The sequence below is a fragment of the Malus domestica genome, chromosome 03 (assembly GCF_042453785.1).
Source record: "Malus domestica chromosome 03, GDT2T_hap1".
NCBI lineage: Eukaryota > Viridiplantae > Streptophyta > Magnoliopsida > Rosales > Rosaceae > Malus > Malus domestica.
In genome coordinates this window covers 2588281-2610738 of record NC_091663.1, presented here as the reverse complement: position 1 = coordinate 2610738, position 22458 = coordinate 2588281, and the positions used below count along the sequence as shown (strand labels likewise).

The window sequence follows — 22458 nt, the reverse complement described above, 5'->3', positions numbered from 1 at the left end:
AACTAAATCCTCCCCACAAGGCTTAATCACATAAGATTAGTTCGGTTTTCATTTACCTTCCTGTCGCCAATCGCCAGTCATCAAGATATTTCATACCTTGCGGAAAAAGCATCTCAGTTTTCTCTGCCAGTTGATCTAAAATTGATGTTTACTACAACTAAATAAAAACTCAAATAGAGGTGCAATTTCAGAGGGAGAAAGTGAACAAGAATTAAATCCCAAGATTTTAAACATGATAGATGCCACTCAGAAATATGTCTCAGACTGTTCACAAGTTCAACTAGACTGACCAAAAATCGTAAGTAAGAAATATACAAGGCAATAAAGAGGTCAGAGTCACCTCCCAAAACATCGCATTACTGAAGACGCAAGGGCAGAAGATAGGAACTTCATACCCGCAGATCCACCAGGAAAGTATGAAACAGCATAGTATGCAAGTGCCAGAACCTGAAAGTTTTCATTTGATGTTTGAACACAGTGTCCGATAGGATAATTAACAATCTTTATAAATCAACACAGTTAAAAACATATATCCTGGCAAGTAGAAATATCGAAATAGATTTAAAAAGCAGAATCATCAGCCATGTGGAAAACAAATCAAATAGTAAATCTTAAGGAAGGAAAAGAATTAGATACCTGTAACACAGAGAAGAAAACAGAGAGGATGTAACTGTGGAGTACCATGGATACATATATGGTACCCACCATAGTGCCTAAAAATCCAACGGTAAACGGAAGTCTCTGCATACATCGTGGAAAAAAAAAACAAGTACATCATCAAACAAGTAAATTAGGTGTGGGCTAGGTTACAGAGATAAATGAATAGGTACACATGCCATCGAGTCACCTCTTTTGAAGACATGTGAGCAAGCTGATTCTTTGGACCTTTGAGTGCAAAGAATGATGCGATAATAAAGGCACACCCAAGTGTAAAGCAGATAGCAAACTTCTGAGGCATCAACACCATGACAGGAAGGAACATGGTAAATGCGATAAAAACAAAGAACACCCCAGTGGCTAGAAACAAGCCGAAATACATGAGAGCTTTTCCTGAAGGGACATTACTAGTAGCAGACTGGAGGCTCCCAGGTATATCTCTCACTCCTTTTGAAACCCTAAATAGGAACCGAAAAATCAAACAGAGGCTACAGAAATGCTGAGATAAAATAAAAACCAAGAAAACAAATTGGTATTAACTTTCATACTAAACTTGTCCATTCGGCAGGTATAGTACAAAACTAAGGTACCAAGTGAGTAATATGTTTCAGGCAAAAAATGGTAGTGAATTTATGTTTAAAAATGAATAACCAATTAGATGTTTCAGGACAACCCTCCAATAGAACAACAGAACGACAAGAAAAAGCAATATGCATGCACCGCCACCAACCACACCCCCCCCCCTCTTTTTTTCTCCTCTCTCCCTAACTCCTGATTTGTGTCTATATGCCGCATTATTAGGATAACCTTTCTGCCCATCATGAAGTAACAACACAACTATTGAAAGAATCTATCACTCAAAATCCAGTGTGCATTTCGCAGCTTCTTTCTAATCATACGAAGATGCAGCAGCACAACTATTCAGTTTACACATCTACTAACTTAAATTCACTCCACTTTGAGCTAACATCCCATTTCTTAAGCACCTCAGCCAGGACTCTCCACAAGTCCTGTACCTCATACAGCTTGGCAGCTCTTCGTTTAACTACAGTCCAATCATACAGTCAGAAGGAAATCCATAGGCCCCAAATCAGAATATGAAGCAACATAAGCATCATGCACTCAATCAAATACTAAATTACTAATCCCAGATCCAAGCACAGAAATCAAATACCCATCATCAAAATATATCATATACACAATCCCTATCACAAGTTTGACGAAACGGGTCGAGATATCAGCTCATTCTACAAATCCACCAGCTCCTAAACCCCTAAAAACCAAAATCTCCATATCAGATTCACCTAAACATGCACACTAACATTACCATCCCAGCATAATATACACAAATATCATTAATCCAATATCAGATTCACTTATTTATACACAAATTCCATAACCCATGATCAAGTTCACCTAAATATGCACAAAATCGAAAACACAATTATCAGATTCACTTAAAACACACACAAAATCAGATACCCACAGCCAAAATCGCCCACAAATAACTCTACAGTAACTAAAAAACTGAGTTAATTAGGCAGGAAACTAAGATCAGATACGAACTTACACGCTGAAAGTGCCGGAAACGGTGTCGTTAGCAGAGCGCACCGCAGATTCCAGATCGAATCCGAGTCCCAAAGAGGAGCTCTCGTCAGTGGATTGTGAAGCGGCGTAGGAGTTCCAATCGGCTAGCAAAGAAGACGACGACGGCTTCTGCGAGTCGTCGACGCCGCTGCCGGTCTGCGAAAACCATTCCTGCGCCATCTTCTGCATTGTGAAGAAGCTTCGCCGTGGAATCGGGAAAGTCGCTGGCTTTGAGCTTTCGGGGAATTTAAAATTGGAGAATGCAAGGGAACGTTTCTTTTTGGTTTGCGAGTTTCTTTGTCGAAACGTTTGTTTTTTTTTTTGGTTGATAGAAAAATGGCGGCGTGGTGGTTTCCCGGAATATTTGTCGACGTAGAGGCTTACGAATTAAGCAAAAGGATTGGCCGCTGGTATTGGTTTTAATTTCAATTTTTTTTATTTTTTTGGGCTTTTCTTCTCCTTGGGCTAGGGAGGTGTTTTTGCTTGTATTTGAAGTTTTGAAATCGTATCAATTTACTTGCATCAGAAGCTTTGAAGTCGTATCACTTTGCTTGTATTAAAAGCTTTGAAATTGTATTATCTTCCGTTTTCCTTTAGTTCATAAATTGACGACGTGATAGTTGTAGAGTTTCATTTTGGACATTTGGGGACTAATGTGGAAGTCACACCTGCATTATTGGGACCAAATTATGTCTTTAGAAGTCCAGTTGGGATACATAGCAACATTTGAGAAGAGGGTTGTTTTTAGTCCCTGTGATGCGATTGTGGGTTTGGCATCAGCCTTTAAATGAGTCCTAGCATGCCACATCCTCAATTAACGGAGGACATCAAATAGTCATAAGACACAAATTGATATGATTTCAAAACTTCGTGTTTAACACGAGAAAGTGGTATTCATGTCTTGGATAAATGATATAAATTAAAGCTTTCTGCAAACAATTTAAAGGCCAAAATCTGTTTTTTCATGTACAACCCTTTTGTTAAGGTTGCTTAGCATCGTTGCTTTTGGAAAATCTCTAGCAGCATATGAAAATATTGCAATAATCCATCTAGAATCAGTTCACAAATACAAGAATGTGCATAATGAAAGTACATCATCTGCATTAATATGGTAAGATCATGAAAAAATGATGTGTATTGAGTGCATTTTCGGGATCAAATGTGTGTCCCAACAACTAAATCCTTTTGGTGAAAAAACTCATAGTACTTTCAAGAGCTGCACCTCGAATATCAAAGGCTCGTTTACATGCGACAAGAGGCTACGCCGAGGGCCAAACTGCAACCAACAACCACATGTTTATAAACGAATGAAGTGTTGAAAGTACAATACCAGCCCATAACTTAAAGTCTAGCCCATTTGGAATCATGAAGTGATATGCTAGAAAACTCTAGCAAAGTGCAGCAATTGGTGGGAAAAGTCAAGTCCACCGCCTTATGCTTAAGAAAATATAAAATGTTTTTGTTTGTGGTAGAATCTAGAAACATATTGGCTAAAATTGGAAGAACTCAATCTCACCGACTATGTAAGTCGGTTTAGCAAAATAGATGGAAAAGTGTGCATGATCAATTGTTGAGGAAAAACTGGAGTACACAACTCTAACACAAGTGTTGGAGAGACAACACAAGTAAACAAATTACTTATATTACACTTACAAAATATTACAACACACTCTCAAGGACACTCTTTAGAAGCTATGACACTTACTTACTTCTAGAGACACACTCTAGACCACTCATACTCCTACAATACTATTCTTGCTTCTCAGTCTCACTTGGTTGCCTACTACTTGATTGGTTGGTTGGTGTTTCTTGATTGCTTACCAACACACATGTATACATATTTATAATTGATATTTGCCGACTTACTAAGTCGATTAACATGGCTCATTTCATCATAGCATTATTCTAGGTTTTTCTACAATCAGCCCACCGACATGAGCTTTGCATGACAACCTCACAATTGTACAAATAGCTAGATCTTTCTAGCTAGTGATCCACCGACATGCTTGCTAGAGCTTTCTAGCAAAATCCCATGTATAATTCATCTAGAACATCAAGACTTCATAATGGGCTGGACTTTAAGTTATGGGCTGGTAGTGAGTGTCATGGCTTCTAAAGAGTGTCATTGAGAGTGTGTTGTAATATTTTGTAAGTGTAATACAAGTAATTTGTTTACTTCTCCAACACTTGTGTACACTAAACTTTTTCTCAACAATTGGTATTAAGAGCGGTATGATCAGGGACCGTCTCTAGTGAAGCTTTTTGAGAATCGTGAGAAGTTTAGTACTTCGCAAGATTATTGGTTAATCTTGTTTGGCTTATCGAAGCTCTACAGACACGATGGGAGATCTTCAAGTTGTTTGAGGAATCAAGAAGTTGAACAACAAAAATTACAAGGGGTGACGTGTATGGAGTCTTACCTACAAGGCCAAGATCTTTGGGATGTCATCGGCGGTAATGAAGTTACACAGCCGAAAGAAGACACTATCGGCATTTTGAGGAAGTGGAAGATCAAGGCAGGTAAGGCCATGTTTGCCTTAAAAACCACAGTTGAAGATGACATGTTGGAGCATATATTGAAGGCCAAAACACCAAAAGAAGCGTGGGATACCTTCGCCACACTCTTTTCAAAGAGGAACGATACAAGACTGCAGCTTCTTGAGAATGAGCTGTTATCGGTGGCCTAAGAGGACATGACGATTGCCCAGTATTTCCACGAGATAAAGTCTATTTATCGTGAAATTTCTGAGTTAGATCCTAGTACTGCCATTGTAGAATCCAGGATAAAAAGAATAATTATCCATAGATTGAAACCCAAATGTCGAGGCTTCGTTGCCGCTGTACAAGGATGGCCGACCCAACCATCACTTGTTGAGTTTGAGAATTTGCTTACCGATCAAGAAACTTTAGCAAAGCAAATGGGAGAGGTCTCGTTAAGAGGTGAGGAGGAAGCATTCTACACCAAAAGTAAAGGCAGCTTTAAGCAGCATGCTGATGAAGGATCGAAAAGAAATGGTGACAAGGAGAAAGATCACCAGAAGGAAGGGAGTTCTCGGCGAGGGGGAACTCCAATGTATCACGGTAACCGTGGTAAGTCTCAGAACAATAAAAGGTTTAAGGGAAAATGTTACAATTATGGAAAGAATGGCCACATGGTGAAAGAGTGTTGGTTCAAAAAGCCCGCAGAGAGTAACGTCGCTAACTCAAAGAAGAAAAGTGAAGATGACTGGGACCCCGTAACGTCTCTAGCTTTGGAGGAAGAATGGGACGCAGAAGCATCATCTTGTTGGTGCTTAGAAAATGAGGCGTTGCCCGATTCGAAAGAGATTGAAGATACGTTGCAAGGGAAACTGGGAGACCAAGCTGCCTAAATCCAATCAAGTCCAGATGAGTTAGAAGATTGCTTGCTGGAGATGATGTTAAGCAAGAAATACCCAAGAGTCATTGGAAAACTGGTGTATATCAACAACCAGGAGAAGTTAGACCTAGTGAGGTGGAAGAATCAACTCCACAATCACAACTAAGAAGGTCAACAAGAGTACAAAAGCCAAATCCTAAATATGTCAATGTTGTTATAGTTGATGGAGCAGTAAAAGAACCTGAGACGTTTGAAGATACATCACAGAGTTCTGAATGGATAAGATGTATGGAAGAAGAAATCACTGTGATTAAGCAGAATCAGACTTGGGATTTGGTGCCAAAGCCAAAGGATGTGAAACCCATATCCTGTAAATGGGTGTACAAGGTAAAATATCGTCCTGATGGTTCAATTGAAAGGTACAAGGCTCGGTTGGTGGCTCGAGGCTTCTCTTAGTAGTATGGACTAGACTATGATGAAACGTTTAGTCCAGTAGCAAAGCTTACGACCATACGAGTCCTACTTGCACTTGCAGCTAATAAAGATTGGAATATACACCATATGGATGTGAAGAATGCTTTCTTGCATAGAGAGTTAGATCAAGAGATCTACATGATGGAGCCAATGGGCTTTGAAAGCAAAGCTCATCCCGAGTATGTGTGCAAGTTAAGGAAAACACTATACGGTCTGAAACAAGCACCAAGAGCGTGGTACGGTAATATTGTAGAGTTTCTCACACAAAGTGGTTACTCAGTGGCGCATGTAGACTCCAGCTTATTACAAGCACCAAGAGCATGGTACGGTAAGATTGCAGAGTTTCTCACACAAAGTGGTTACTCATTGGTGCATGCAGACTCCAGCTTGTTGTAGAAGTTTGGGATGCTTGAATGCAAACCAATCTCAACACCAATTGAACCTAATGCCAAGATGTGTGCACATGAAGGCAGAGACTTGGAAGATGCAACAATGTATTGACAATTGGTAGGTAGTCTAATTTACTTGACTTTGACTCGACCTGACATTTATTATGCAGTTGGTGTGACGAGTCGGTACATGCAAAATCCAAAGAAGCCTCATCTAGAAACAGTTCGACGAATATTGAGATATGTAAAGAGTACAATTGACTATGGTCTCTTGTACAAGAAAGGTGAAGACGGTAAGTTGGTTGGCTATTGTGACGCAGATTTTGCAGGAGATCATGACACCAGGAGATCGACCACTGGGTATGTTTTCAGAATTGGTTCTGGAGTAATTTCATGGTGCAGCAAGAGACAACCAACAATGTCTCTGTCAACTACAGAAGCAGAGTATAGAGCAGCAACAATGGCAACACAAGAGAATGCATGGTTAGTACAGTTGACGAGTGATCTACATCAACCAGAAAATTATGCAGTGCCATTGTACTGTGATAACCAATCAGCAATTCGCTTGGCGGAAAATCCATTCTTTCATGCGAGAACTAAGCATGTGGAGGTACACTACCATTTCATTAGAGAGAAGGTCTTGTAAGAAAAGATTGAGATTAGACATATCAATACAGATGATCAAATTGCAAACTTGTTCACAAAATGTTTGAGTGCTAGCAAATTCGAAAAGTTCCGTCATCCACTCAACATGGAGGAAAAAAAGAGCTGGTGTTGAGGGGGAGTGTTGAAAGTACAACACCAGCCCATTATGAAGTCTTAATGTTCTAGATGAATTATACATGGGATTTTGCTAGAAAGCTCTAGCAAGCATGTCGGTGGCTCACTAGCTAGAAAGATTTAGCTATTTGTACAATTGTGAGGTTGTCATGCAAAGCCCATGTCGGTGGGCTGATTGTAGAAAAGCCTAGAATAATGCTAGGATGAAATGAGCCATGTTAACCAACTTAGTAAGTCGGCAAATATCAACTATAAATATGTATGCATGTGTGTTGGTGAGCAATTAAGAAAAACCAACCAACCAATCAAGTAGTAGGCAACCAAGTGAGAGTGAGAAGCAAGAATAGTCTTGTAGGAGTGTGAGTGGTCTAGAGTGTGTCTCTAGAAGTGAGTGAGTGTCATAGCTTCTAAAGAGTGTCCATGAGAGTGTGTTGTAATATTTTGTAAGTGTAATACAAGTAATTTGTTTACTTGTGTTGTCTCTCCAACACTTGTGTTAGAGTTGTGTCTCTAGTGTTTCCTCAACATGAAGCGCCTAAAAGGAGAGCGAAAAGAATCCACTCGACAACAAAGTTTGAGAAATGAATCATGACGGATAAGCTTTACCTCTTCCGGGATTGGTTTTAAGTTCTCGTTCGTGTATCCCACATAAGGAGGTATCAGAGCTCTCCTCTTTCCTGAAATGCAAGCTTTCAGATGTGAGTACTTTTTACAAGTTCAAGCAAGCAATAGTGAGAATCAAGAGAGGATGTCTGGTTAAAAAGCGCAATGTTGAACGGAAAGAGTGAAAAACCAGCATATAAGTAGGTATTGCAGTTGTTAAAATTATAGCCTCAGAACTTACCTCCAGTTTTCATGCCAACCAGAACCTCCTTCAAGCCTTCTATAATCTGAATACGCAATTAGGTAATACGTTAATGGCATGGTCATCGAAAAGAAGTCTTGAAGTCTAGACATGTCACATTGAAACAAGAGTTGACCTGTTTTTCATCCAAAGGGAGTATTACCGGTGCGCTTTCTCCACTGAATTGATCAACAGTGCTACACAAAAAACACATTTTCATTCAGAAAAGTTGAAGACTGAAGACCGAAGTATAATATACTTGTGCGAAAACAAAACAGAAGACGTTGCATTTGTGACAGAATTCAGTATTTACCTATGAACAAAATATCCGTTTGTGCGCCTGCAAACGTAGTTAATTTCAACCAAATCTCCTTCATGGGCTATTGGTCCTTGACCTTCAACAATCTCTACAAAAAAGAAACCAGTGATTAGTTGACCTCAGGAACCAAAAAAAACTAATCCATGTATTGTGTTTCAACATTCCTATTTGCTTGGACAATGTATGACATTTTTTCCAAAGAGAATGCGGATTCAGAGCTTCGAAATACAGAAAATTGATAAGGTTGAATAGTCATTGAACATCTTATTCATGGGTAAGAAAACATCAGTGAAACCGCTCGCCATATACGCCTCAACATACCAAATACCCCAAAACCATTCCTGAGCAGATATTTAACCATATGAATTCTGCAGAATATGTACCTTGAACCCTCACACCGCTGGGAAGCTTTACGGTCCTGAGTGCTTCAATTTCCAAGCAACAATCGCATATGAGACATAATTTTCGAGTAAGAAGCTCAACATAACCTTTGGCTCCCAAGTTGGATCTACATTTCAAGTACAAATCGAGAACCAAAGACCGAGAAACAAAATTTACCGAATGATTTCAGGCTCCTTCATCTCTGGCATTGGCGCAGCAAAAACAGGATTTGAGAATAGAACTGGGCAGAATCCAATGTACTGCAAAAACAGCCTTCTTGGTAATCTTTTCGCCGTCGATGAGTGAACTCGTTCATGCAAGTTCTTAGCCACATTGTTCTTAGATTTATCTTTCTCAACATAACTGGTTTAAGCACACAACAAAGTAATCAACAAGCTCCCACAAAATTGAAACCAAAATATCAATTGCCAGATGACATAAAATTTGATCACTGCAAACCTCTAGATGCTAATTAAACTCCAACCATATCTGTGACATAAAATTTCGCTTTCTAACTAGCACCTACAAGTAACATTACCATATTTTCAACGTGTTACAGTTGCAGTATTTCGAGTCAATCATATATTATCAAGTGAAAAAAAGTTAAAACACATGACAATACGTGAAGGACTTGAGATATCACCTCATTGACATCACGTTGTAGGTAAGTTTCTCGCGGGAAACCAATATACGAGTATGACAAGGATTTACCTTAGTGTTTTTCTGGGAGCCGATGGGAGCTGAAGTAGGGTTTGGAATGAGAGAGCTTCCATTTGCGAGTTGAAGAATTTGGAGATAGATGGATAAACTGGGACCTCAAAGGTGGGAGGCTTGAGAGATCTGGGAGGATTTTTTTGCTACTGTGTATTGATGTCCATAGAAAACAATATGGACCGTTCTTTTGGAGCCATGGAAGAAGTCGGTAAAGTGTGAAGTTTTGACTCCAAGTCAACGCAAAAAAAAAAATATAAAAATAAATTGTAAAAAATATCAACCATTACTTTCAAAAAAAGAAAATTAACCCTACTTTATGATCCATGTTGATTGATTTGAAAATGAAAAGTATTTTAATTTAGTCGTATTTTCTTTGCCAATGTTAAAAGTTCAAATCCGAAGATGTAATTTTTATTCACAACGAGACATAAGTATGAAAAAAGAAAAAGAAATATTACATAAGAATAGGACGAGACCTCATATTCTAATTATATCTGTAACTAACAATCAACGATAAAAAAACTTACTTAAAAAGATTGAACCCAAACTGTATTACAACAACCCAAGTGAGCTAAATTACTGATATCAGCAATAAAATTCTTTTCAAAATAAAATATCTCGAATTTTACAAGATCAATTTTGATATATAAAAGCACGATAATTCAATACCAAACTTCTTTGGTCCTATTTTTTTTTTTTTTAATTTTGTTGCAAAATATCAACACAAAGGCCCAAAACTCTCTCCTTCGAACGGTCCAAACCGACACGTGGCACCACAGCGCAGGTGTTCCCTACGCGTACGCGAACCAACCCCGAAAATTCCTGTTAAAAAATTGATCCAATTAATTAGCAAAAAATAGCAATCGAAAGATCTAGAAACCCTAGTGAAGTCTCCTATATAACTCCTCGCGCCTCCCTTACTCTTTCAGAAGTAACTACCTCCTCTGCTCTCTTTACGACGTTGTCTCCAAAACCCTAGATCTTCCGAAAACCCTAGCACGCAAGATCAATGGCAGAGGCTGAGACGTTTGCCTTCCAGGCCGAGATCAACCAGCTTCTGAGTTTGATCATCAACACCTTCTACAGCAACAAGGAGATCTTTCTCCGTGAGCTCATCAGCAATGCCTCTGATGTGAGTCTTCTTATCCTCTTTGCTTTCGAATTCGGTGTTTTGTAGGGTTTATTGTATGAATCTTTGTGTTGTATGTTTGCATTTGGAATTTGGGCGTTTAGATTCTGTTTGCCTTTGATGAGAGATCTGAACATGTTGATTTTGATGTTAAAGTTTCTAGTTTTGCTCTGTAATCGTTGGTTTTGTTCTATTTAATCGATAGTTATTGATGAAATACTGTAGCTCGTCTGATTAAGGGTGTCCAGGTTTTAATTAACGATATGGTTTTTATTAATCATGGGATTATCTAGTTCATCCTTAAGACCAATTATTAATTTCAATTGGGTATAAATTTAATATTTCTGTATGAAGGATTCGCCTTTTAATCTTGGTGTGTTTATATGTTACTGGGTTCTAAAAAAGTAGTTGTTTTTATTGGTTAGGTGCAGATGCTTTTTGAAATCGATGTCGAAATTTATGCAATTAGTATACTTGGTTCCTGTTGAATGGGTCTTCTTTTGTTGAGATAGATGAAACTGGTATTTGTTGTATTTACTTGTTTATGTTATGCACGCAGGCCCTTGATAAGATCAGATTCGAGAGCTTGACTGACAAGAGCAAGCTCGATGGTCAGCCGGAGCTCTTCATTCATATCATCCCTGACAAAGCCAACAACACATTGACCATTATTGACAGTGGTATTGGGATGACCAAAGCTGGTACGTTGATTGGGCTATTCAATTTGTTATTTGATTCTAATCCAGTTGGGATTTTTTACTTATGGTTTTAATTTTGATTTGTATTGTCAGATTTGGTGAACAACCTCGGTACCATTGCTAGGTCTGGCACCAAGGAATTCATGGAAGCCTTGTCTGCTGGTGCTGATGTTAGCATGATAGGTCAGTTTGGTGTTGGGTTCTACTCTGCATACCTTGTTGCCGATAAGGTCATTGTTACCACCAAGCACAATGACGATGAGCAGTATGTGTGGGAGTCACAGGCTGGAGGCTCATTCACTGTGACCAGAGACACCACTGGTGAGGTTCTTGGCAGGGGTACAAAGATCACCCTTCACCTTAAGGAGGACCAGCTTGAGTACCTTGAGGAGCGCCGCCTCAAGGATTTGATCAAGAAGCACTCTGAGTTCATCAGCTACCCAATCTCACTCTGGATTGAGAAGACCACTGAGAAGGAGATTTCTGATGACGAGGATGAGGAAGAGAAGAAGGAAGAGGAAGGAAAGGTTGAGGAAGTAGACGAAGAGAAGAAAAAGAAGAAGATCCAGGAGATTTCTCATGAATGGTCGTTGGTTAACAAGCAGAAGCCTATCTGGATGAGGAAGCCAGAGGAGATCACCAAGGAAGAGTACTCCGCTTTCTACAAGAGTCTCACCAATGACTGGGAGGAGCATCTTTCTGTGAAGCACTTTTCAGTTGAGGGTCAGCTTGAGTTTAAGGCCATCCTCTTTGTTCCCAAGAGGGCTCCATTCGATCTGTTCGACACCAGGAAGAAGCCCAACAACATCAAGCTCTATGTTCGCCGTGTCTTTATCATGGACAACTGTGAGGAGTTGATGCCCGAATACCTTGGCTTTGTTAAGGGTATTGTCGACTCTGAGGATCTTCCTCTTAACATCTCAAGAGAAATGTTGCAGCAGAACAAGATCTTGAAGGTCATCCGCAAGAACTTGGTTAAGAAGTGCATTGAGATGTTCCAGGAAATTGCCGAGAACAAGGAGGACTACAACAAGTTCTACGAGTCATTCTCCAAGAACCTTAAGCTCGGAATCCATGAAGACTCCCAGAACAAGACCAAGCTTGCTGAGTTGTTGAGATACCACTCTACCAAGAGTGGAGAGGAGATGACCAGCCTGAAGGACTATGTCACAAGGATGAAGGAGGGCCAGCAGGACATCTACTATATTACTGGTGAGAGCAAGAAGGCTGTCGAGAACTCTCCATTCCTCGAGAAGCTGAAGAAGAAGGGATATGAGGTTCTCTTCATGGTTGATGCCATTGATGAGTATGCTATTGGTCAGCTCAAGGAGTTTGAGGGCAAGAAGCTTGTCTCAGCCACCAAAGAAGGTTTGAAGCTTGACGAGAGTGAGGACGAGGCCAAGAAGAAGGAAGAGCTCAAGGAGAAGTTTGAGGGACTCTGCAAGGTCGTCAAGGATGTCTTGGGCGACAGAGTTGAGAAGGTGGTTGTGTCTGACCGTGTAGTCGATTCTCCCTGCTGTTTGGTGACCGGCGAGTATGGCTGGACTGCTAACATGGAAAGAATCATGAAGGCTCAGGCTTTGAGGGATAACAGCATGGCAGGATACATGTCTTCCAAGAAGACCATGGAGATCAACCCAGAGAACCCAATCATGGAGGAGCTCAGGAAGAGGTCTGATGCAGACAAGAACGACAAGTCGGTGAAGGACCTTGTACTCCTCCTGTTCGAGACTGCTCTTCTCACCTCCGGGTTCAGCCTCGACGACCCCAACACCTTCGGCAACAGGATTCACAGGATGTTGAAGCTCGGACTGAGCATTGATGATGATACCGTCGAGGGCGACGCTGACATGCCACCATTGGAGGACGCTGATGCCGACGCAGAGGGCAGCAAGATGGAGGAAGTCGATTAAGTTTCGGAGTGTTTCAAGTTTTAACTCCACCTGCCCAACCAGCAGTAGTATTTTTTTTACCCCACCTTGTTAAGTAGTAATTTTTATATTTTCTTTCTAACGTGTCTAGTTTTAAGTTTGGATATTTTTGGATGGTTGCTACTGTTTGGTATTCGGATATTTATAATGAATGCGTTTTGGAACAATTCTCTCGTAAGGATCTCTTGTTAATGGTTTTGCTTGGTTTTTCTTACTTTTTAATTCTAAATTTATGTACTTTTAGTTTTAGTTGGGCATATTTTTGGATGGTTTCCTTAACTTGTATCGAATGGGTCCTTGTTACTGTTCTGTCCACCCACAAAAGCAAAAGTTGCTGGGGTTGTGGCAGTGAACCTTATTCTGTCCACCTGCAAAAGCAAAAGTTGCTGGGAGCGTCATCGTGGCAGTGGACCTTTTCATATGGGTTTTCTTGGAGTAAAAGATGAATAACACTAGAATTTTGTTTTACCGGCGTTTTCGTTTTGCCTTCTTGTTTAATGGGAAGTTGATACCTTGTTGGGTTCGCTGCTGGATCTAACAATAATTTGGGTTGAGTTGGGTATGTTTATAAATTAAGGGTGCGTTTGTTGCACCGAATTATCTTGAACTGGATTAACTTCAAGGGCTAAGTTGGACTGACTTAAAATAGATTAAGCTAAACTAACTTAGTGAAACGTTTGGTGTAGTGTCAGACTAAGAAGCTTGAACTGGACTAACTTCAAGGGCTAAGCTGGACTGACTTAAAATAGACTAAGTTGGACTAACTTAGTGAAACGTTTGGTGTAGTGTCGAACTAAGAAGCTGGATAATGAAAAAAATAAAAATAACCCATGCCACAGTTCTCTCGGACATTTCCCCGTTTCATCAAACACCTCTTAGGCACTTTCCAAATTACCCTTTTGCAATACTCATTGATCAATTGAATTCACAATCAACAAATGACTTTATTTTCATTCCTTTTGTAATGAATTTCTTTCTCATTGGTCATGAATTCACAATCATACCACAACAAAATCAAATTCAAGTGGAGAAATTGAAAACTATAAGCTAGAAAAGGAGAAGCACTCACCATTTTTCGGCAACGGTGGCGATCTTGGCAAGCTTGTACTGGTTCAGAGACGACGGGGGAAGGAGAGTGAGGATTTAGCGGCGGTGGATTCAGAACTGCTGAGATTGCTCTGTGAATGCTTAAGATTTGTGGGCTGAGATTGCGGTGGAGAATTGTGCAACTGGTGTGTGGTGCTCGAAAGCCATAACCATGCATTTTGCTGAGAGAGAGTGAATTGAACGAAGAAGAAAGGAAAGGAGTCAGTGGATTGTTTTTTCAGTTTTTGTTTGAGGTTTGGGTTTAGGCTTTGGGGTGGGATAGTGAAGGCCCAAGGGAGTGGGCGAAGGTGCGAAGGAGAAGGGAGAGGGCAAAGGGGCGAGGGAGAAGGGAGACGACAAGGGATCAACGGCGGGGGAGAGAACGAGACTAGCAGTTCGCTCGAAATCGAGGGGTCTCGCTAAGAACGTTTAGCAAAGCGTTCAGTCAGGGTGAGTCCCCATTAGTCTCATTAAAACTAGTCCAGTGTGGACAACAAACACCGGATTGGACAAAAAATGTAGTATAGTCCAATGACACCTAAGAAGGTCAAACAAATACACCCTAATAGGACAATTTTCCTTCGTTGACATCCATTGACAAATATAAAAGAGCGCAATCATATAGTAGTTAACTCTACATATTGGTTGCGAAAGTGAATTTAGATTAAATATGGTGGTGTATTCGACTCTAAGTTTGTTATCTTATCTCCAATTCAATTGTTGATTGTCCCCTCAAGATAACAATTTTCTTGATTGATTTGCTAGAACCATCCTGTCAAAGCGCATAGCAATCAATTTTAAATTTCCCGTGTAGTACGGTACATTCAATTCTAACTATCAGTTGTGAATATGAATTTACATTAAACATGGCAGTGTACTCAACGCTGCTAACCACAACTTTGTCGTCTTCTTTCAATTTCAACATCAAAAGCAGATATATGGCTGGAAATTCCTCGTTAGATCAGATTTTCTCTAGCAAAAAGAAACTTTCAAAAGTATGAACAACCAATTGCAAAATAGGAAAGAACTTAATACTGGTTTGGTATTGAGGTACTTTTATAAAAAGTGGGTATAAAAAACAGCTGAGCACAAAAAGATATTTGGTAAACACTTAAAAACAATTTATTTTCATAATTTCGGATGAAAAAAAGCTAAAAATGTGAAGCAGCAAAAATGAGCTTATTCTCACAGCACAATAGAAGCAGTGTTTTTTTCAAAGTCCAGCAATACCAAACCAGCCCTACACTCTTCTATCTATCAAGTCCCAAAATCATACTAACGTAGTCTTTGCCTACAATTCAAATTCAGTCTAATAAGAAGCCGAAATCTTAAGCTACATTATACTTAAAACGCAACTTAAGTCGTCGTCGAGCATAAAACACACAGCCGAAAAATATTTCAAAAGAAACAACGAATATGATGGTGTTAAATTTTCTACTAGGCCCTTTTACACAAGTGCGAGCCCCTCCCATTCTTCCGAAACAACGAATATGATGGTGTTAAATTTTCTACTAGGCCCTTTTACACAAGTGCGAGCCCCTCCCATTCTTCCGAAACGTGCAACCCACACCAAGTGAATCAAAGAATGATGTCTCTTGGAGCTTAAAAACGGAAATTTTCCACTTCAGGTGTCGTCAACTTGCGAGTGAAATACAAAACTCGGGAATGTTGTGGTGATGTCTCTGCCCAAGACACAAAACACATGATGGTCAGTAAGTGTATAACAGCATGTAGTCGAATCTGTTACAATGCGTTCAATTAAATCTTGAATTTAGTACTTGTAAAGATTTAGAAATATATTCAGTTTAATGTTTTTTCGTTGGCAATGGTCGGTTACTGGATGTTCGTCAAGGGCGAATCAAAACCAAAGCAGATAGGATGGATATATATTGAGCCCTGTGGCTATAAAAGTACACGAAATTACCAATGCTGATTTAAAAGATCGTGATGTTTCAAAATCTTTTCCACAAGACTTATCTTGTCGGTGTATGGCAGGAAAAATTTATCTTGTTCTAAGCAGGCATATAAAGTAGGGTAATTTTTAAGAACAATGTCTCGTGGGTCAACTGTAATCAAAATCATATCTGAAACTTACTTGAGGTATTGGAGCGTCATATTTTTAAGAAGCGATGGATGCCGCAAAACAAGGCTTCTCCACTCTTCCTTGTCGATCCTCCCATCATGTTTTGTATCAGCTTCCTCAAAGGTCTGAAACACATAGTTACAGAACAAGAAGAGCAAAAACCAAATCTACTTCAGTAACATACCAGGCACTCCTCCGTGCAACAAATATATCCAGGAAAATCATACCGAAACATCAAATACTAAAGTTGGGTTGAGAAAGCACCTTATCAATTATGCTCTCTATCACATCATCTGAAAGATTCATGCCTGATTCTGCGAGGGTAGCCACAACCATTTGTTTCACCTAGATACAGATATACAAATAAGAATTAGTGAACTGTTTGAAAGAAACAGATAGAAACTCGATAAATAAATTGGGAGATACACAAGAGTTTACTCGGAAAATAAAATTATTACCTCCTGCCTTTCGATGAAACCTTGCTGTTTAAGGTCATATAACTGAAAAGAAACTGGAATTTGAAATTTTGAAAATTAGTATTAAAGGAAACAAAAAATGATACAAGACAGTGTTGAAACATATTAGAATTGAGCGTTAAAAAATTAAATGGCAGCATGAAACAAATTAACTAAAGAAAACGTACACTCAATCTTATCGTCAATTGGGGCATTGGGATGAAAGACAGAGAGAGCTCGAGCAAACTCTTCAAAACCTAGTATTCCATTGTGCTTTGTGTCAAACAAGTCAAAAACCTGCAATAACAAGCAATAATAAGTAACGGCTTATCCAAGCCACTTAAGACTTGGCAAATGCCTTATGATGCACATCTGGTGGACCGTGGAACAGATAATCAAGATGATGAAATTAAAGAAAAGAATATAACAGAATGTGATGAAGATGTAATATCTCACAGAAAAACGTACACGATCAGCAAACAAGCTCTCTTTCTTGTTTGTCTTGAATAATGCCAGTTGAAATTCCTCCTACACCATGGCATAAAAGAACAACTTGAGAAAAAAGAATACAAGAATGCATGGAGTAGAGAAAAGTAAACTTATGTTAATGTGCAGTACCGAAATACAATTCTAACTCAGTGTGAATGTGAAAAGCATTGCCTAATAAACAGAAAGATTATGCGAACCTTGTTAATCAACCCGTCATCAATCACTGCACTGCTGATCTTCTTAAATAGCTCATAAAGTGCCTCTATTTCACTCACGCTGACTGCATTTAATAAGGAACAGTAATTTTCAGTAGAATGAGAATCGATTGTTTTAGATCTAGAACTAACATTGTGGGTCGGTAGATCGACGCATTAAATTAAAAATTGCTAATTTCATGGGTGAAATGGCATACACACGGTCTCCCTTGCTAGAATTTCAGGATCTTCTAATCCTCTCGATTGTTTGTACAAGTCAAGATCACAGCACCTCAGCAGGGAAGCACATAAATGCTTGAACCCGTCTATGCACTGCAACATGATATTTTCTGCAGATCAAAACACTCCATACCTGGTTCACATGATAAAAGGAAAACCAAAACATGAGACTACCTTAAGTATTTCTATAGAAGATAGGATTCTAAAGCATGTAAATAACAGAACAAACCTTTTAACCATTTCCTGCTTCTTCTAACTCACGGCCCGAACCCCAAGATCTATTAAATTTGGCGCAGCCAAAGCTGTATCTGATGTAAAGCCAGTGGTAGTAGCTGAACTCAAACAAGTAGAAGATAGATTAAAATCATCTCATTCACAAGTTTTCCGCTGCTACAGCCCAAAAACAAGGGTAAACACACAATTAATAAACAAGGGAATGTATATGATTCGACCAACGAAAACTTTCTAACATCAAGAAGAACAGTCCTCTACACAAATCAAATCCTAATTTAAAATTTATACAATTTTCCATCGTAAAAAGAGCAAAACCTTCATGATATACACATCCTAGGAGTACAACTTACACTACCTCACCTCAGCTAAAAACAATCTTCTAATTCCATATACCACAACGTTTTCGGAGTCTTAACATCTAATAGGATTTGAATAGAAACAAACATGCCGAATTTTTCTACCGATTACAACCCACATAATTAAACAAAATTTCATTTTAGACCATGAAATTGAAACACCACTTATGAATCTTTTTTCCTAGCTCACCGAACTCGCACCCAAATTGGCATTTCGATTGTTTTCGAAACACATGACTGAGAAACAATCCGATAATAAAACACATCCGAAAGCGAAGACGAATAAATGTACGAAATTTCGCACTAAATTTCAGCTTAGAAATCACGGAAAGTGGCTCCTGAATCCGCAATTCATTTCCACAACCACTCACAAATCGATAAATCAAAATATTCACAGCAATGAACAGAAACATATGTAATTAAGCTCGCTATCCTCGAATCCGAATCCGAGATCCAACGCAACAAACCAAAGCCAATTGAAAGACACAAAATTTAAACAGCAGGAGCTCAGCGATCTGTTTCGCGCCCGAGAAAATCAGAGACAAAATTGAAAACAGATTCGGAGAATTGAAGAACAAGTACAGATTCGATATTTGGAGAATTATATGAAAAAAGTTGGAAACTTTACTTTGAGAGAGAGGGGGGAAGGCGTCACGGTGGCTGAGCAAGCTGTGCGGCGGAGAAGGCGGTGGCTTGCGATCTCCGTGCAACTCGCGGTGGTTGTAGCGAAAGAGGAGTTACGAATGTTAATATGATAGAGAGAAGAAGAGGAGGAAGAAGAGCACGAGTTGGAGTTGTTTAGAAGGTTTTTAATGATGCGGAAATTTATGGAACGACGGCGTTTGATGGCGATCAAATCTTTTCCGTCCAAAATAGGTGTCATCTGTATGTGACTCAATCATTGATTAACACGTACTTATAAACTTAACTTTTTATTTTATTTTATTGTAATAAATTTAATACATGTCAAACAATAATTGTAATCATAAAGTGACCGCACATATTTTGAGCGCAGAAGATTTGATTTCGTTTTGGGATTTGGATCCTCTCTGAGGCAACTGGTCGAGATCCTCCTGATCAGTGTTCGTGGACTGTTGAATTTTTATCCAACGGCTACAATTATTATAACTTTGAGAGGACCTTATGTTTGTAGTCGTTGGATAAAAATCCAACGGTCCACGAACACTAATCGGAGGATTCGACCAGTTGCTTCAGAGAGGATCCAAATCCTTCGTTTTGATAGGTGGATGGGCAGATTGCCACCTGCGGCTAGTGAATCATTAGGGATACTTTGTTTGCTGTTTATTTTTGGTTTTTTTTTTTTCATTTTTATTTGTTTGTGGAAAAAGGAATGTTTGTTTTGGATTGGGGGCAATCATGCATTTTAACTTTCTAAAAAAAGTCTTCAAAACAATTATTTGTAGCAAAATTGCCACAACACCTATTAGTTTAATCACTATCATCATTACTTTTAATTAAGACCGTTAAATTTAAAAGAATCCAAGAGCTAATAAGGATTGTAAAATTATTTGTCAAAAGTTTGTCCATTGATCCTAAACACCAATATGCAAGGAGTCTCATTCTCCAAGGATATTTGTGACTCTTAGAGCGTTTCTAAAGGAGATGTTAAATTTTAAACAAAAAATTTAAATTTAAAGCTTATGTGACACTTTGATCAATTTTTAAATTTTGTTATGTCAAATTTAAATTGTTATTTATTACATTTTTTTTTACTTTTTAAAATTGTAATATGCATTTTTTTTATAACAAAAACTACCAAGAAATATATTTGAAGTTGTTGTCAATCCATATCATGCCATAGGAATTACCATTTCGGTTGGAGTATACTAATGCTGTATTTTTTTTACTGTTATTGTTGATGTGGATTTTTTAACTCCTCTTTAAAGATGCTCTTAGTTGTATTTGTTTTATATAAGATGCTTTTAGATTTTTATGATTTTCTTAATATATTTATCTTGAGATTTTTATAAATTTTATGATAATTGTGTTGTCGTGACTCATGCTAGTTAATATATTGAGTTTGACAACAAAATCAAGTGTTTTGAGTGAAACAATAGCGTTAGTAAGTTAAATGTTAGATTAGCCACCGAAGGGGTTCGAACTCACGCCATCATACAAGGTTAAATGTTAGATTAGCCACTGACGAGGTTCAAACTCACGCCATCATACAAGGACACAACACCTTTCCGCCACTGTGGTAAATGGCCACTTGCAACAAAATCAAGTGTTCATTCCTTATTACTCCTTTTTTAAACTTAAATATTCAAAAAGTAAAAAAATACTTTGACGAAATAATTTGAAAAAAAAAAAATGTACCAAAAAGATGTTAAAACAAATCAAAACAAAGTGCAAGATGTGGTAAACATGTGGATATGCCGGTGATGGTAGATGCTTTGATTGATTCGGACCGGGGGGGGGGGGGTGTGGAAGGAGGATCTTATACGGAGGGTCTTTGAGGAGGATGAAGGTAATATCATTCTTGGGTTACCTGTAAGTTTAATGGGGTGCCCGGATAGAATTATATGGCACTATTCAACTAATGGTACCTATACGGTTCGAACGGGTTATGGTATTGCCGTGGATATGGGGGAAAATGGGGAGCTTGGAAGGAAAGGGATGGGGGGAGGGAGTAGGGGGGATGTGGATGACTGGAGCTGGAGGGATATATGGAGATTAGAGGTTCCAAATAAATTGAAATTCTTTATATGGCAATGTTGTAACCATTCCTTGGCGGTGCGATGTAACCTTCTTAAACGCCGAATGCAAGTGGATAGTAAGTGTGCTATGTGTGGAGAAGCGGAGGAGACGGAGCATCACTTGTTCTTCCAATGTGCGTTTAGTCGTGTGCTATGGTATTCTTGTTCCTTGCAGCTGGATGTGGCATCTGTGGAAGGCAGGGATTTCTGCGAGTATTGGCAGATGATCTGTGCTTGGTTCCGTGACAATGACCAAAAGGAGGAATTGATGCAGGAGTGTGTGTTTATCATGTGGCGCATATGGAAGAGCAGGAATGAAATGGTGTTTAAGGGAATTTTGGTTAATCCCATGGAGATAGTGAATTTGGTGAGGTGTCACCTCTTGGAGTTTAGGGCTGGGCAATGCAGTAAGCGGAGTGTGGATGGAGGTGCTACGGAGGGGAGTGTTGACAGCTTTGCAGGGCAACGGGTTCGATGGAAGAGGCCTTATTTTGGGGTGATGAAGATCAATTGTGATGGTGCATGGTGTGGGAAAACATGCAGGGGTGGTTATGGGTGGGTTTTGTGGGATTTTGCTGGTTTGTTGCAAGCTGCTGGTGGGGAAGGGGGCTATTCTTCAACTCGGCAGCAATGGCAGAAGCTGCTGCTATCCGAGCTGCTCTGTGGGTCTGCTGCGAGCTAGGTTGTGCGGATGTGGAACTCGAATCTGACTCTCAGGTACTTATTCGAATGCTTACGGGAGAGCACGTGATCGATGCTACTTTGGAATGCGTTATTCATGATATATGACTTTTGGTATCTCAATTTGGAAGGGTGAGGTTTGGTTTTGTTAAGCGGTGCGGAAATGCTGCTGCGCATGCCGTGGCCTCAGCTAAGAACATCATTACTCCTCAAGTCCCACAGGGCATTAGGGAGGAATTGGACAAAGCAAATGCCTTTTTGTTCGCCTCACATAGAGGTGCTTTTTGTTGGGATGCAATTGGTCTGGAGTTTTTATTTAATATTTTTGCTTAAGATGTAAACGTTTCTTATAATCTAATAAAGTCTACCTTAGACAAAAAAAGAAAAAAAAAAACAGTGGTTAAGAACACTTAGGGCCGATTTAGTACTCTACTCAAAAGTTTTCAATATTTTTAAAAATATTTCCGAAGACCATGCAACTCCTTCTTGGAGCCGAAGGAGGGAGATTGAGACCGGAAGGGATAGGGGAGAGAGAGAGAGAGAGAGAGAAGAAAAGAAGATCTATAGAGAGAGAGAGGAGAAGGGTGGGTTACAGTTTTGAATTCAGTTTTTTAAAATAATACTACAAACCAGAATTAAGGCTTGGGACTCAAAAATTGTTT

General features: G+C 39.2%; 4 protein-coding genes and 1 long non-coding RNA gene across 7 annotated transcripts; 1 reads left to right on the top strand and 4 right to left on the bottom strand.

Annotated features, from left to right (window-relative positions):
- Positions 1-211: 211 nt before the first annotated feature.
- LOC103418699 (protein transport protein SFT2) lies at positions 212-2912 on the bottom strand. Its single transcript, XM_008356809.4, has 4 exons — positions 2228-2912; positions 848-1115; positions 637-741; positions 212-447 (listed from the first exon to the last, which is right to left on the bottom strand). The coding sequence occupies exons 1-4, from the start codon at positions 2431-2433 to the stop codon at positions 337-339; spliced, it is 690 nt and encodes a 229-aa protein (XP_008355031.1). The 5' UTR covers positions 2434-2912; the 3' UTR covers positions 212-336.
- Positions 2913-3261: 349 nt separating this feature from the next.
- LOC103418697 (peptidyl-prolyl cis-trans isomerase FKBP16-1, chloroplastic) lies at positions 3262-9684 on the bottom strand. Of its 2 annotated transcripts, XM_029099479.2 has the most exons (9): positions 9433-9593; positions 9249-9311; positions 8967-9152; positions 8792-8826; positions 8403-8496; positions 8226-8286; positions 8090-8135; positions 7852-7922; positions 3262-3520 (listed from the first exon to the last, which is right to left on the bottom strand). In XM_029099479.2, the coding sequence occupies exons 3-9, from the start codon at positions 8996-8998 to the stop codon at positions 3443-3445; spliced, it is 417 nt and encodes a 138-aa protein (XP_028955312.1). In that variant the 5' UTR covers positions 8999-9152; positions 9249-9311; positions 9433-9593; the 3' UTR covers positions 3262-3442. The 2 variants fall into 2 exon arrangements, with proteins under 2 accessions (XP_028955312.1, XP_028955310.1); XM_029099477.2 differs by lacking the exon at positions 9249-9311 and having other exon boundaries at positions 9501-9684.
- A 643-nt stretch (positions 9685-10327) lies between these two features.
- On the top strand, positions 10328-13428 carry LOC103418696 (heat shock protein 90-2). Its single transcript, XM_008356806.4, has 3 exons — positions 10328-10635; positions 11192-11333; positions 11424-13428. Exons 1-3 carry the CDS (start codon positions 10513-10515, stop codon positions 13241-13243), a joined length of 2085 nt encoding a protein of 694 aa, XP_008355028.3. The 5' UTR covers positions 10328-10512; the 3' UTR covers positions 13244-13428.
- Positions 13429-14894: 1466 nt separating this feature from the next.
- LOC139194021 (uncharacterized) lies at positions 14895-15318 on the bottom strand. The gene is made up of 2 exons (XR_011578685.1): positions 15207-15318; positions 14895-15119 (listed from the first exon to the last, which is right to left on the bottom strand). It is a non-coding gene; the product is annotated as an uncharacterized lncRNA (long non-coding RNA).
- A 128-nt stretch (positions 15319-15446) lies between these two features.
- LOC103407603 (calcineurin B-like protein 3) lies at positions 15447-19252 on the bottom strand. Of its 2 annotated transcripts, none has more exons than XM_070818091.1 (10): positions 19027-19252; positions 18038-18140; positions 17787-17941; positions 17572-17654; positions 17354-17413; positions 17074-17182; positions 16889-16941; positions 16695-16775; positions 16443-16555; positions 15447-16029 (listed from the first exon to the last, which is right to left on the bottom strand). In XM_070818091.1, exons 3-10 carry the CDS (start codon positions 17908-17910, stop codon positions 15972-15974), a joined length of 681 nt encoding a protein of 226 aa, XP_070674192.1. In that variant the 5' UTR covers positions 17911-17941; positions 18038-18140; positions 19027-19252; the 3' UTR covers positions 15447-15971. The 2 variants fall into 2 exon arrangements, with proteins under 2 accessions (XP_070674192.1, XP_070674191.1); XM_070818090.1 differs by having other exon boundaries at positions 17342-17413; positions 19027-19228.
- Positions 19253-22458: the final 3206 nt, after the last annotated feature.

Excerpts from the sequence above, each read along its gene's own strand:
- LOC103418699 (XM_008356809.4), bottom strand. The coding sequence starts at position 2,433 with ATGCAGAAGATGGCGCAGGAATGGTTTTCGCAGACCGGCAGCGGCGTC. Across the intron at positions 742-847 it reads CTCACATGTCTTCAAAAGAG|AGACTTCCGTTTACCGTTGG; the intron begins GTGACTCGATGG and ends CGATGTATGCAG. Across the intron at positions 448-636 it reads TTTTCTTCTCTGTGTTACAG|GTTCTGGCACTTGCATACTA; the intron begins GTATCTAATTCT and ends GAAAACTTTCAG.
- LOC103418697 (XM_029099477.2), bottom strand. The coding sequence starts at position 9,562 with ATGGAAGCTCTCTCATTCCAAACCCTACTTCAGCTCCCATCGGCTCCC. Across the intron at positions 8,287-8,402 it reads AACGGATATTTTGTTCATAG|CACTGTTGATCAATTCAGTG; the intron begins GTAAATACTGAA and ends TTTTTTGTGTAG. Across the intron at positions 7,923-8,089 it reads GGTTGGCATGAAAACTGGAG|GAAAGAGGAGAGCTCTGATA; the intron begins GTAAGTTCTGAG and ends CTTGCATTTCAG.
- LOC103418696 (XM_008356806.4), top strand. The coding sequence starts at position 10,513 with ATGGCAGAGGCTGAGACGTTTGCCTTCCAGGCCGAGATCAACCAGCTT. Across the intron at positions 10,636-11,191 it reads TCATCAGCAATGCCTCTGAT|GCCCTTGATAAGATCAGATT; the intron begins GTGAGTCTTCTT and ends TTATGCACGCAG. Across the intron at positions 11,334-11,423 it reads TATTGGGATGACCAAAGCTG|ATTTGGTGAACAACCTCGGT; the intron begins GTACGTTGATTG and ends TTGTATTGTCAG.
- LOC103407603 (XM_070818090.1), bottom strand. The coding sequence starts at position 17,910 with ATGTTGCAGTGCATAGACGGGTTCAAGCATTTATGTGCTTCCCTGCTG. Across the intron at positions 16,776-16,888 it reads GTTTCATCGAAAGGCAGGAG|GTGAAACAAATGGTTGTGGC; the intron begins GTAATAATTTTA and ends ATCTGTATCTAG. Across the intron at positions 16,030-16,442 it reads ATGACGCTCCAATACCTCAA|AGACATCACCACAACATTCC; the intron begins GTAAGTTTCAGA and ends TGTCTTGGGCAG.